General features: G+C 41.9%; 1 protein-coding gene across 3 annotated transcripts in view; it reads right to left on the bottom strand.

The window, feature by feature from the left end:
* The window catches only part of GARRE1 (granule associated Rac and RHOG effector 1), a 90,187-nt gene that overhangs the window by 17,975 nt on the left and 57,221 nt on the right, over positions 1–14,991 (bottom strand). For all 3 annotated transcript variants that reach the window (XM_045846736.1, XM_045846735.1, XM_045846734.1), the window contains 5 exons: positions 10,274–10,486; positions 5,454–5,594; positions 5,145–5,240; positions 4,868–5,029; positions 2,676–2,834 (listed from right to left, as the gene is read on the bottom strand). In XM_045846736.1, the coding sequence (XP_045702692.1) occupies positions 2,676–2,834; positions 4,868–5,029; positions 5,145–5,240; positions 5,454–5,594; positions 10,274–10,486 (771 nt within the window). The remainder of the gene's footprint in view (positions 1–2,675; positions 2,835–4,867; positions 5,030–5,144; positions 5,241–5,453; positions 5,595–10,273; positions 10,487–14,991) is intronic.

The following is a 14,991-nucleotide window of genomic DNA, read 5'->3' as shown; positions in this document are numbered from 1 at the left end:
CTAATTTTGGCAAAAGTTATTCTTCTCTTCAAAGGTGATAAAAGATCACACTTATTTCTGATTTGATACTGTTATTTCTAAGAAGGAAACAGAGAGCTTGGATAGTGACTGGATGGGGGCATTACTGATACCACTGAGGTCTCTCAGAGGTGATATTTAAGCTGACATCAGGAAGATGAGAAGTGAGTCATGTGGTAGTCAGACAGAAATATTCTCAGATAAAAGGAGTATCAAGTGCAAAGGCCTAAGATAGGTAGAACCTTGGCGTATTTGAGAAACACGAAGACATTCACTGTAGCTCCAGAGTAGTCAGGTAACGTCAAAGGACCCTATCAAATTATTACTAATGTAATGGCTTCCTTAAAATGGGGAAGCCTGTAATACCATTTTGCATTTAGGTTCCCTGACAATACATATTATCAATCTATAAAAGAAAGAAAAAGGGCTTTTTAATGCTGCTCTTTTTTAAAAATATATTTTATTGATTATGCTATTATAGTTGTCCCATTTCCCCCCTTTCATTCTCCCCATCCTGAATACCTTAACCCACCCACATTCCCCCGCTTTAGTTCATGCCCATGTGTCATAAGTTCTTTAGCTTCTATATTTCCCATACGATTCTTATCCTCCCCCTGTCTATTTTCTACCTACCATCTATGCTACTTATTCTCTGTACCTTTTCCCCCTCTCTCCTCCTCCCACTCCCCTGTTGATAATCCTCCATGTGATATCCATTTCTGTGGTTCTGTTCCTGTTCTAGTTGTTTGCTTTGTTTCTTTTGGTTTTGTTCTAGGTGTGGTTGTTAATAATTGTGAGTTTGCTGTCCTTTTACTATACATGTTTTTTTATCTTCTTTTTCTTAGATAAGTCCCTTTAACATTTTGTAAACTAAGGGCTTGGTGATGATGAACTCCTTTAACTTGACCTTATCTGAGAAGCACTTTATCTGCCCTTCCATTCTAAATGAAAGCTTTGCTGGATAGAGCAATCTGGGATGTAGGTCCTTGCCTTTCATGACTTAGAATACTTCTTTCCAGCCCTTTCTTGCCTGCAAGTTCTCTTTTGAGAAATCAGCTGACAGTCTGATGGGAACTCCTTTGTAGATTACTATCTCCTTATCTCCTGCTGCTTCTAGGATTCTCTCCTTCATTTTTACCTTGGCTAATGTAATTATGATGTGCCTTGGTGTGTTCCCCCTTGGGTCTAACTTCTTTGGAACTCTCTGAGCTTCCTGGACTTCCTGGAAGTCTATTTCCTTGGCCAGATTGAGGAAGTTCTCCCTTATTATTTGTTCAAATAACTTTTCTACTTGTTGCACTTCCTCTTCTCCTTCTGGTATCCCTATAATTAGGATGTTGGAACATTTCAAGGTGTCCTGGAGGTTCCTAAGCCTCTCCTCATTCTTTTTGAATTCTTGTTGTTTCATTCTTTTCTGTTTGGTTGTTTCTTTCTTCCTTCTGGTCCACTCCATTGATTTGAGTCCCAGTTCCCTTCCCATCACTATTGGTTCTCTGTGCATTTTCCTTCATTTCACTTAGTGTAGCCTTCATTTTTTCATCTAATTTGTGACCAAATCCAACCAATTCTGTGAGCATCCTGATCACCAGTGCTTTGAACTGTGCATCTGACAGGTTGGCTATCTCTTGGTTGCTTAGTTGTATTTGCTGTGGAGCTTTGATTTGGTCTTCCATTTGGGCCTTTTTTTTTTTTTTTTGGCTTGATATACTTGTTATGTAATGAGGGGCAGAGCCTTAGGTGTTCACCAGGGTGGGGCAAACCCCATTGCTGGGTTGTGATGCTGTATGTGGGGGCAGGGTCTGAGAGGGAACAATGGAGCTTGCTCTGCTCTCTGTTGGATTTCAGTCCCTTCCACTGAGCAAACTGGGCCTTTCTGTTGCTGATTTCCGTGTGGGTGGGCTTGTGCACATTCTAGGACCCTGTGGGTCTCTCCAACAAACTCTCCTGTGAGGCTGATAGTCTCTCCCTGTGCCTCAAGCCCCACAGGTGTTTTCAATCAGTGCCCCGAGGCTCTATTTCCTGGTGCTGGGACCCTCAGTTGCGCCATCTGTCTGGCCCACCAGTTTCGCCGGGTTTATCTACGTCCGAATGTGGGACTACCTGGCCAGCAAGCCACCTCATACACAGTGTCTCGCTTCATAATCGCCACTTCACTGGGTCTACCCATTGCCACCCTGCGCCCGGGGTCTGCCAGCTGCAGCCTGAATGCCCAGGGTCCGCCTGCTGCCGTCTTGTGCACCTGGGATGCCTTGCATATCAGGTGCCAATGCTTTTTTTGCCATGACCCCTCTTCGCCCGACTGCCCAACTCTGCCCTTCCTACTGGTCTGTTTGAATGTGTCTATTTTAACTCTTTGGCTGTCTGACTTCCATACAGTTCAATTTTCTGTCAGTTCTGGTTGTTATTTTGTTTCTAAATTGTTGTTGTCCTTATTTTGGTTTTGGGAGGAGCCACAGTGTCTATACCTATGCCTCCATCTTGGCTGGAAGTTCCTGCTGCTCTTTCTTTACCTTTCCTATTTGGTCTAAACTCTGTAGCACCAAAGAACTTTTAAAATTATTCATCATTTTCCCACATGCTTGTACCACATCCTCACATGCCTGAAACACCATCTGTTCCTACTCTGTCAATCCTATCCGTCACACATATTCACTCACCAGTCCGGCCTGGCCAAACAGCAGCTGTACAGCAGTCTTGCAGGCACCTCGCCATGTGGATGGGCACACCTGATTCAGAACTTCAGTTACAGGAAAATCGTCCCTTGGTGAGATTCCATTATGGCAGCCTGCTTCCTTGATCAGCTGTAACATTGTATGCTATAGATTGATAACAAGAGAGTTCACAGTGCATGATAAAGTCACACAAGGTTCTAAAATTTGTAGACTGAAATGCATTTACAGGTACACAACAGTCCTCAAAAGAAAAGCATTTTAAGTACCCTAAACAGTGGAGTTTAATTTTTTCTTTCTTTCTTTAAATCCTCACCCAAGGACATTTTTATTTTCATCACTTTTAGAGAGAAAGGGAGAGAGAGAAACACTGATGCAAAAAAGAGGCATCAATTGGTTGCCTTCCGTACACCCCAAGACCAGGGATCAGGGATCGAGGATTGAAACTGCTAGCTAGGTATGTGCCCTGAGTGGGAATTGAGCCCACAACCTTTCAGTTACGGGATGACGTTCCAACCAACTGAGCCACACTGGCCAGGGCTGGAATTTAATTTCTTACGTAATTATCATCAAACATCCTCAGAGACTTTTCTTTCTTAATCCTGTAGAGTGAGTGGTTAGACATGGACACACATGCATTACTACACACGTGGTTATTTCTGTACTAGCACAAAATACAGTATTATTGAGCAATCTGCTAATGCAAACTGGTTGAGGAATTTTGAATTCTGAATCCCTCTAAATAAGGAAACAAGATCATCTGGTAGAAGTAAATACCAATGAAAACCTCAATTTTTATTTTGGATGACCAAGTGGTCAGGTATGCAGGCTCTGGAAACAGACTACATAAGCTCAAATTCCAACTACTACTTTCTCGCTGTGTGACCTTGGGCCTTAGTTCTTCTGTCTGTCCAGTGGGGAAAAAGGGTTGCTCACAATGATCATTAAAGGAGACAATGCATGTGAAACGCTTGGCACAATGCCTGGCACACATGATGCTCCACAAATGGTCACAATTACTGCTGTATTATGACAAGATTTCTCCTCTTATTTTTTTCATGAAAGTCCACTAAAACATTAATCATAAACGGTATTTTATTTTTAAAGACTTCATTTATTTATGTTTAGAGAGGGGAAGGGAGAGAGAAAGGAAGGGAGAGAAATGTCAATGTGTGGTTGCCTCTCATGTACCTCCAACTGGGGACCTGGCTCGCAACTCAGGCATGTGCCTGGACTGGGAATCAAACCAGTGACCCTTCAGTTTACAGGCTGGTGCTCAATCCACTGAGCCAGGGCCATAAACAGTATTTTATAATGTACTTTCAAAACCCTTTATGTTAAACATTTGAACAAAATATAAATAAAACTAACTTGGCAAATGTCTCATTAAAAAAGTCACCAGAGCCCTCGTTGGTGTGGCTTAGTAGACTGAGCATTGGCCTGCAATTAGAAAGGTTCAATTCCCAATATGGGCACATGCCTGGGTTTCAGGCCAGGTCCCCAGTTGGGGGTATATGGGAGGCAGCCAATTGATGTATCTATTGCACGTAGATATTTCTCTTCCCTCTCTTCCCCTCTATCTAAAAATTGAAGCCACCTTAGTCTACTTTTAGATACTAGTTTACAGAGAAAGGTTAATGCTTTCTGCCTTAACTTCAGTTTTGTTTTTTAATCTACATTATTTTTTTAATTTTTTAAAATATATATTTTTTAAGATTTTATTTATTTATTTTTACAGAGAGGAAGGGAGGGAGAAAGAGAGGCAGAAAAACATCAATGTGTGGTTGCCTCTCTAATGCCCCCTACTAGGAACCTGGCCTGCAACCCAGGCATGTGCCGGGACTGGGAATCCCAATTGGCAACCCTTTGATTCAGAGGCTGGCACTCAATCCACTGAGCCACACCAGCCAGGGCTAATTTTTAAAAATATCTCTTAATTTTAGAGGAGGAAGAGGGGAGACACACATACCAATGTGAGAGAGAAATATTGATTGGTTGCCTCTCATATATGCCCTGCCTGGGAATCAAATCCCCAACCTTTTGGTGTATGTGATGATGCCTCAACCAAGTGAGCCACACCAACAGGAGCTTAATCTATATTCTTTCCAAGCCCTCAGGTTTCCTAAAGAATTCTATGTTTAAGTTCACACCCGGGTTGTTGGAACCCCACAGAAAACTACCGTCTTAAGCTTCAGATTGTCAGCGGCTGACTCGTTGAAGGAGACACCCTTCAGGAAGTGTGATCCAATCTGCACAGGGACAGTGGGAAGCTCACACTGCATGGGCTGTGGGGGTGTCTGCCTCCGGCCTGTTTGCTGTGCTTCTGCCTCGCTGCAGCAGCCCTGGAAAAGATGTGGAGGGGAGAGAAGAGGTGACGCACAGCTCACCTGTCAAGACACTTGGTTCACTTGGTATAGAGACAGTACCTTGCCATAGCACCCAGAAATAAAAGCATACCTGCAAACTGGCTTCAATTGCCTTTGGATTCAAGTGGAAACCAGCTTTCATTGCATATTCACAGTGGCCTAAGCTTTCCAGAGCTATTTTATATGCCTGCAAAGAAATTGTTTTCAAGCATCAAGTTTACGTAGATTATAGAATGACAAAGTCTAATGTAAATAGAAATTTAAAGTTTCCATAGTTTTTAAAATACTTACGGGCAACTACTATCTTATCACTCTTTCCAACTGGTTCAATATCACAACTTTAACTCCCTCCCTTGTTCCTATAACTCAGGTATCACTGTGCCAGTTCTGAAAAACTTACTTGCAAAGCACTGTCAATTTTTATGTTCAGTTCTTTTAGCTGGTGCTCAGGAATTGCTGCACTTTGAGAACAGAAGAGCTGTTGAACTTCAATTCCTGCCAGGCGGCCATCACAGCCTCTTTCTCTTAGTCGAGATGTTGCCTGCAACATAAATAGTTACTGGTAAGTAAAATAAGATGCTACAGATACTAGCAAAATTAAAAAACAAAACCAAAAATAACTGAAATAAAGCAAGAAATCATCTAAGCATTAGATATAAACCAGACATTCTGGATTGTCAGTGTTACAAAGTGGGCTGCCAGAAATTTTGAAAGAGCTAAGTCAAGCATTCTGAAGAAAAATAGAACCTGACATAGCACTACCTTATTTAAGAAACCCTAGGGGAAAAATACTTCCCTGTTATTTATTTTTTATATATGAAAAATATTTGCATTTAAAATTTCTCTACTTTAAAAAGACAGATAACCTAGAATATTGGCATTTAGAATTTCCGGAATTAAAAAAAAAAAAGAATGTATGTGGTTGGGTTTTGCTATACAGCAAAGTAAAAAGCTGCACCAATACAGAACAAGAAAAAGAGTACACTGGAACATTAAAGGAAGACCAGAGCTTTTGAACTATGCATAGAAAAATTAAATACTTATTGTTCAATCATTAAATATGTTTATGAAGAGTACATAAGCAAGAGAAAATAAGAAAAAAAATCTGTGTCTTATGATAAAATATAAGTTATCTATATATATGGTTCAGGACTAGAGAATATGGCAAAATATGTATTTGATTTATTAGATAAGACGAGAGCTTCAAAATGAACTCTCAATTCTCCAATGTCTATTTTTGTTGTAATAATATTTGTGCAACAAATAACATTTTTAAACAGTTAATATTTGTTCTTCTAGGCTAATGTAGGAGTTTTAATGTTTACCAAAATTGCAGGATTAAGGGAAAGTAATTAGCAACTATAATGCTATAAAGTTCCAAACCTGAGCGAGGTATATATGTATGCCTCTCCAACCATTCCCTGAATCCTAACACTCTCTTTCGAAGGACCCTTCAGTCAAACATTTAGCCCACAAGGCCTTGTTGGGTGTCTCTGAATAGACAGTGAAGCACAAAACCAGGTCCCTACCATCTTGGAGCTGACAGCCTCATGGGCCAAAAGGCAAACAAATAAAACTTTTAGAAATTAAAATGGATAAAAACACATGGAAGGAAACAGAGAACTGTAACAGGAGCACTCTAGACACTAAGAAATCAGCATTTAGACTGAAAGTTTAAGGAGAAGGTAGTCAACAAAAGTGGGGGGTGGCAGTAGGACAGGGAGACATGTCAGTAAAGAAACTAGAACCAGTGTCGCAGGTTCGAGTCCCAGTCAGGGTACATGCCTGGGTTGCAGGCCAAGACCCCTAGCAGCTGCACATTGATTTTTTTCTCTCTCTCTCTTTCTCTCTCCCTTCCCTCTCTAAAAAAATAAATAAATAAATAAGAAAAGAAAAGAAAAGAAAAAAAAAAACTAGAACCCAGTGAGTTAGGGGGATAGGACAGCTGGTGAGCAACATAGAAGCCAGATTGTGCAGGACTAGACAGATCATAGAAAGGTCCGCACTTTACCCTAGGGAAATGATGTGCAGCATCACCCAATTTTAAATGAAAAGAGATGAAGGATGGCCAGACAGGAAAGGGAAAAAGGAGTCTAGCCTCTACAGGTATCAGGAGGGAAGAATGAACTAGGGTACTGACAGTGTACATGGAAAGAAAGGAATGGATCTGGGATAATATTGTGGAGGTAGGACCTGTAAGCCTATCTTATAGATTAGATGTAAACATAACAGAAAAATTGAAGGATAAATCCCAGACTTCTTGCACGAATGACCCAGTGTGGGATGGTACCACTTGCTAGCACGGGGAAGATCTGGACAGGTTTATAGAGAAAAGTTAAGCTGGTGCCACCTGGACAGCTGAGGTAAACAGAAGCTGAATACAGGGACCATGAGCCCATAGAAGAGAAGTGGACTGGTCACACACACTTGAGGGCCCCTAGTACACAGGCCGTTTTTAAAATCCCCAAACTAGATGGAGACTCCTTAGTGGGAAAGGCACCTGGAACTGAGCCTTGAGAAACTTACATTCATAAGTTGTGTCAAAGAGGAGAAGCTAGCAAAGTAGACGGACAGAACAGCCTGAGAGGCAAAAGGATAACTAAGAATGCCTGGTTCAGAAATGCCACCAGGAGCAAAGATTTCCAAGCACTCATGTTGCTATGAGCTGCTGGATAGAGTCAAAGTGTTCCGTGGATTTGGCAACACAGAAGGCAGCAGTGACCTTGACAAGAGAAAGCACTTTCTTGTGTAGGAGTGGAAGTCAAATTTCAGTGAGCTGAATGATGTCATTCATATAAAGTTTCATACTATACAAAATAATACCTTATACTATTTATGAATACATACAATATGGAGTAAAAATATAAAAAATATGCACAGGAGTCACAAACTCCATATTTTTAAAAAATATTTTATTTATTTATTTTTAGAGAGGGAAGGGAGGGAGAAAGAGAAAGAGAGAGAAACATCAATGTGCGGTTGCTGGGGGTCATGGCCTGCAACCCAGGCATGTACCCTGACTGGGAATCAAACCTGCGACACTTTGGTTCGCAGCCCGAGCTCAATCCACTGAGCTACGCCAGCCAGGGCACAAATTCCTTATTCAAAAGAGGTTATCTCTAGAGAAAAGAATGTGAATAAAATAGTGGAGGGGTACAAAGAAGATTCATTTGAATTTGTAATGATATTTCTCTATGAAAAATAAAAGGTATAAAGCAAATGTGGCAAAAAGTTAAGATTCATTTGACAAGTCCCGGCCAGGTAGCTCAGTTGGTTAGAGTGTTGTCACTCTAGAGTGATATGCCAAAGTTGTGGGTTCAATCCCTAGTCAGGCCACATATAATAACCAATGAATATATAAATAAGTGGAACAACCAATCGATTGTTTCTCTTTCTCTTTCATTTACTTATTTATTTAATATTTAATTTATTTATTTTTAGAGAGAGGGGGATGACGTTTCTCTTTAGAGGGAAACGTCAATGTGTGAGAGAGATATCAATCAGTTGCCCTGGCATGCCCCTAACCGGGGACCTGGCCCACAACCCAGGCATGTGCCCTGACTAGGAATAGAACTGGTGATCTCTTGGTTCACAGGCCAGCACTCAATCCACTGAGCCACACTAGCCAAGGCTCTCTCTAAAATAAAAGTTTAAAAAAAAATTCATTTGACAAAGCTAAAAGAAAGACAGATGGGTATGAGTACATTTCCTATATGCTTGAAATGTTTCATAGTAATATTTTTTAGAATGAATCAAAGGTGAGATGGACAATTCTAAGAAGTTGGCTATGAAAAATAGCAGAGAAACTGGGTAGGGCAGGGCTGACTTTTGAGTTTGTAGGCATGTTTGTGTGATGGTGGAGCATGCTGAAAGGGAGAAAACACAGGGTCCTATTACAGAAATCTTCCAGAGTGGGGACAGGGCAGGCCCTGGACAGGAGGTGAGGGAACCTCCTCCACTCTAATGAAGGGGAAGGAAGAGAAGAGGGTCTAAATGGGGAGAGGGGGTACCATTTTGGTGATGTGTAGAGGAGGGGTTGTTATCAGGTGGATTCTATTTTCTCAGTGTACTGTGGAATACCGTCACTGGCTGGAAGTAAAGTAAGAAAGGCAGAAAGGCCTAGACAGACTGAAGTGGGTGAAGGAAAAGGTCAAGGTGAGGAAGTCAAGGGACTACCAGGAGGCTTCATATGGGCCAGATTCCCAGCATGAATGATGCCAGCAGGTGGAGTGGAAAAGACAAGCCAGGTACTAAGTATATGAATGGGAGCTGCATGAAAGTTTGAAGTCCAGTAGCCAGGAGGGCACATAGGGTTGTAAGATGACAAGATGAAAATCTGTATCCCACTGCCCAGCCACATGCAATAAAGTTAACAAGTCCCACTCTCAAACTTGATCTTCAATTAGTATTTCAGGACTGCTCAGATAAACACCGAGAAAGCCAAGAAAAGCCTTTGGCATGAAAGGAGACCAAAACAAACAAGCAAATAGGAAAAAAGAAAATTAGGGAATGTAAAATGTTAAGATGTAAAACAAAAAAGTCATGCTTAAAAATTCGATTAAAGAAGTTTTCTAATACATAAAATGAAATACTTCACCAATTTAATTATAGAATGATTTAAACTAAATAATATATAATAAATCAATGTTATTACGTAATAACTATAAGTTATCTTTTACTCTGTAAAACAAAACTAAGTGCTAGTTAAAGCCTCAACTTACTTGAAAAGGCTTTTTTACCCTTGCCTTGGAAACAAAGGAATATTGAAATGTTTACAAGAAATGTGTTGTCATCAACTACATCCCCACTGAGCTACCTGGCTGACTACTTACCCTCTGCAGCCAGTTCTAGCTGCCTTTACAGACAGGCTTCATCCTTTTCTCCCTAGTCCCTCTTTCTAGAAGCTTTGCTACACTGATCCTAGTTGGAGGCAGGCCCCTTCCTCTGGGTTCCCACACACCTCCATCAAAGCCCCTTAACTGGTTTTTCTAGGCTCTTTTTCTAAAGAGGCTGTGAATAGAAGCTGTCACTCTAGTGCCTGGTGCCTGCCTGACACAAAGTGGGCATTTACAAAGACATTCACTGTTAAATGAATGAACAAACTACTGATACCAGTTTAAAACTCACATTTCTAAATGAAAAGGCTCTTTTAAGAACCAACAGGCAAAGGCCTCTCCTGTTTGAACACAGGGCAGCAATCTCCCCCCAAATCAGGGTTACCTCAGCAGCCCCCCGCCAGGATCGCACAGCTTCCTCCAGTTCAGGTATGTGCCCCATGACAGATAAGCTGCTGCCACTGCTGCTGCTGTTCTTTTTTTCGGGCACAACCACCTCAGCAAAGCAAGAGTGAGCCACTGGCTGGACCTTCTGTAATGCTTGGGTCAAAAACTGGAAATGGACCTGCACCACTGTCAGAAAGCATCGTCCCAACACCTGTGAAAACAAGAGAGCAAGGCATTTTTAGTTTATAGGTTGCTACTGCATTAGTGCAATATATCCTCAGCCATCAATTTGATTACAAGGTAACAACTAACTGGAAATGTGAAATTATATGACATTAAAAAGCCACTATACTTTTGAAGGGTTTGCCTTTGTTCTCATCTTTGGACCTGGGTGCCTGATGCCTACAAGCCAACCAAATAGCGAGGCCCAAGGTCCGAATAGGCCTTCCAACTTCTCACCCAGCCTCCTCCATTCCTGTTCTCCACTCCCCTCATCTGGACTTTGGCTCACATCAGCCCTGCCTGTCTTTGAGCTCTGACTAAACCAGAGCAACCCACAAATCCAACTGTGTCTACACATTATTCAGGAGGCACAGTAAAAGCCACATGATTAAAAATCTGGAGTCGGTTTGGCTATAAGAAGACATTCCACTGTAAATGGAATCCAAAGATACAGGTTATTTTGGTAACAGTGTTATTAACATAGTTATTAACATAGCTGCATGTCACATTTCTAGTCTTATGAAACAAAGCTGACGAGCCAGTTTTCAGTTGTCCAAAGGAGTCAATAAAACCTACTGGACAACTCCATTTGTTAGTACTGTAGAAACGCTCGCCTGATCCGTATTAGTAGTTGGTTGGTTGATAGAGTAGTCCATTAAGGTAGCAAATTCATTTTAAAAACATCATATACATAATATTATTTTTTAAAAGATTTTATTTATTTTATTGTTAGAGAAGGAGAGAGGGAAGAGAGGAAGAGAAGTAGTAATGTGTGGTTGCCTCTTAAGCACCCACTACTGGGGACGTCGCCCACAACCCAAGTATATGCTCTGACTGGGAATTGAACCGGCAACCTTCTGATTAGAATGCCAGTGTTCAACCCACTGGACCACACCAGCCAGGGCTATTCATTTACTTTTAGAGGGGAAGGGAGAGATACAGTGATTGGTTGCCTCCTGCACACCCACAATGGGGGATCTGACCTGCAACCCAGGTATGTACAACTGACTGAAAATTGAACTGGTGACCTTTCAATTTACAGGCTGGTACTCAATCCACTGAGCCACACCAGCCTGGGCTTTTAAAAAAAAGATTTTATTTATTTTTAGAGAGAGGGAAAGGGAGGGAGAAAGAAAAGGAGAGAAAAAACCATTTTAAAGATAAAAATGCATATTTATCTGTGAGCTTCTGGCACTGGCTAAAGCTATTCTCTGACCTTGCTGGTCCCCCTTTGCCTGCTTGTGTTAACCCCAGCTACAAGGTGTTCCCTATGATTAACTGTTTCTTCTCCTTTAAAGGAGAGCAAGAACTTGCCACTTGAAAAACAATCTGAGCAGAGACCCTCCAGATTATTGACATTTTCCCTTGATCTTTTACTGTTGTTTTGCTTATACCAAATTTGACAACAAAAACTTTTTGCAACTTTTATGTTCCATGACATTCCATTTTTTTCATGGAATGTATTTCATATTTCACTGGCTTATATAGTAGGTTACTTACAAAAATTTACTTTATTAAGTTTGCAATTTATCTAACTGGTAGGAGCACAACTGAGAGGGCCCGCTCGCTGCCAGCACTCAGTGGACTTGGGGAGGTGGTGAAGGTCAGGGAACTGTTCCCATCACCTTTTACAGGGAACTAAAATCTGACCCCAGTGCCCACCCCCTGGCCCAGTCCTGTCCCTTGGAGTGGCCAAAAATAAGATTCAACCTTGGACTGCTCATTTCCTAGTGCACATTTCAGATACTGCCTTTTTCTACCCCAGTGATTAGAGTTCTGCTTCTGGAGAAAGAGACTCAGGCAAGTTCCCAGTGGTGACATGTAATCCCTCCGAATTATTTCCCTCGGTGGACATCACCAAGACCAAACTAAAACAAACAAACAAACAAACAAACAAACTCACAGAAATCTCACACCAAAGCATCCACCCTCTATAGTGTATGTACAATCAGCATCACAGGCTAAACCTCCATCCAAATCTCCTGGGTTTGTACTCACACCTCCCTCAAAGCTGCCACCCCATCAGTGATCTGTGCCAGATGAGGCAGGGTGAGGGACACAGAGAAACTGGACTTTGCAACCTAGAGACATGTGACATGAATAGAATGAATGGCACTTATTTAGTGTTGTATGTAATAACAGCTAGGTTTAATTGAACACTTAGCCTACACTAAAGATTTCACATGGATCATATCATATAATCCTGGGAACAACCTCACGAGTTCATTCTCATTTAACAGACAATAAGGCCAAGACACAGAAAGGTTATAAAACTTTGTCAAGAAATGTGGCAGAGTGGTGGTTAGCCAGTGTGTCTCACTGCATTCAACAGGCTCTGAAGAGTTGGATACAGCTGTGAGTTGGTTGCACTGAGACCAGGGATATGATAGAAACTCAACCTTAACTGGCTTGTGCCAGAATGAATATGTTCTAAAGCTCCACACAGTACAAACACAGGATGAGGAGCAGAGCTGAAATCCTCAGGCACACACACTCTTCTTCCTCCTCCTTCCTCATCTTCTCAGTAGGCTCTGGCAAAGGGAGGAACAAATGAATACGTATGTGCAAAATCAGGGGCTACTGAAGGAGGAACACTAAGAGGTGAGGTGGGAAGGAAAAGGCTCTCTAAAGAGAGGACCAAGAGAAGAGAGAGTCTTCCCACCCTCTTCTAAAAGGAAAAATTTAGGAAAAGGGCCCTGCAGCCCGATGCAGAGTACAGAACAGGACATTTTCTGACAGTCCTAGTCAATGGCAGGATGGGGTTGGGAGTGCTGTCTTACTGTTGAGTGGTAAAGGTGTGAAAGGAGGAGGGTGCTGCTGGAGGAATAAGGGGTGGGGGGGATGCTGCACTGTTTTAAAAGACAGACATTATGTATGTTTCCTCCACTAACCAACTAAATGTTTGACCTTGGATGAATCATTTAATCTAAATTTCTTCTCTCTATATAAGGACCAATGAAAACAAGAACTCAGTACCTTCCTCCTCCTACCCACGATGCATGGGATGCATGGAGTATCAATCCAAATGTTGTGACAAAATATTTGTGTCATAAACAATTCATTAAAAGCCAACCAAACCAATGGTTACCCTGGACCTCAAAAAAGCCATTTCATAGAATATCTGCTCTAAAAGTTTGCATGAAGTAACAGATGCATAAATAGTACCTTCTCCTGAGAGAAGACAGAGCTCAACCTCCAGCCTGCCTCTACCCATCTTTTCTCCACAAATCTTCTATCTTAGCCCATGCTCCCCTCCAGTAACAGACCCCACCCACCCAGGGATGGGCTAGTCCTTGGGGTCTTCCTGAGAAACCTAGAAGGAAATATAAACTTGGAAGCGAATGACCCCAGGGCAGTGGGTAGCTGTTTTACATGGAGAAAGTTTCCTGGACTAGGAGATTCAGTGAGGTTGCAGAACAGATGTGGCAAGCTGGGGAAAGAATGAGTGCAGTGGTCAGAGAAACATTTTACTTTAAAATGCCAGTGGAGCTATAGTTACAGCTCTATCAACAACTACCACGTATTGAGGGTTTAACCCATACCAAGCACTTTATATGCAATGAAGAAACTCTATGGGGTGACGACAATTCATCCATTACAGATGACAGCACTGAGGCTTATGGAGAGAAACTTGACCCAATGTCAAGCAGGTTAAGGAGTGGTGCAGTAGAGATCCAACACCAGGTCTGTTCTGACTCCAAAGGCTGTCTTTCTAACCACAAGGCTGCTCTGACTCCCTATGACAAGATCCAAGATGCAGCCACAACAGTGGGTGGACATTAAGAGGAAAGGAACCCCGACATCCTCCGCACAGTGTCAGGCCTCGGGGTGGGAATGGGGACTGAAAGGCATGGCCCAGTCCTCTCTGACAGTGGGAAAGGGACTGGGGCGAGAGCAACAAGTGGGGTGGCCTGTAGAACTCCCATGGTGTGGCATGAGCCCCAATGTTTATGATCTCCACTGTGGAGAACAGCTGCTAGGACTGGCCAGAAAAAGCAATGATAAACAAGGGGGAAGGCACATGGGGCTGGGATGAAAGAGCAGCTTCTCCGGGCTCTTGAGGAATTCCAAACCCCAAAACATCTGTCTAGTCCTCCAGATTATCAGTCTCATATAAAAATTATGAAGAAAGCAATTGGATTTAATCTTACCCTCAGTATTTGCATTTAAAAAAAAAACCATTCACCCCAATGCATCCCCAGTTGACAGAATTTCACGGAACAACAGGCCATTATCAGACTTTGCATTAGAAGAAAACTTTTGGTGTGACAAATTCCTCATAAAGGCCCAATTCCTGATTATAGATAATCAGTGGCCTTGTAACTTGTGCCTCCACGGAACATTCTGGATTATAAACAGTAATGAAGGATCTACCAAAATGAAACCATCTTTTCTGGGAATCCTTGATGGAGGAGGGAAAGGGTACAGATTCACTTTCCCATTCCCCTCCATATGTACCACACCCGGTTACTAAGGGTGTTATGTTCATGAATA

Source organism: Phyllostomus hastatus, unplaced genomic scaffold (genome assembly GCF_019186645.2).
Source record: "Phyllostomus hastatus isolate PE091 unplaced genomic scaffold, TTU_PhHast_1.1 phas_contig_5, whole genome shotgun sequence".
Taxonomy (NCBI): domain Eukaryota; kingdom Metazoa; phylum Chordata; class Mammalia; order Chiroptera; family Phyllostomidae; genus Phyllostomus; species Phyllostomus hastatus.
The sequence above is the reverse complement of the archived record's forward strand: the minus strand, read 5'-3'. Positions and strand labels throughout refer to the sequence as shown.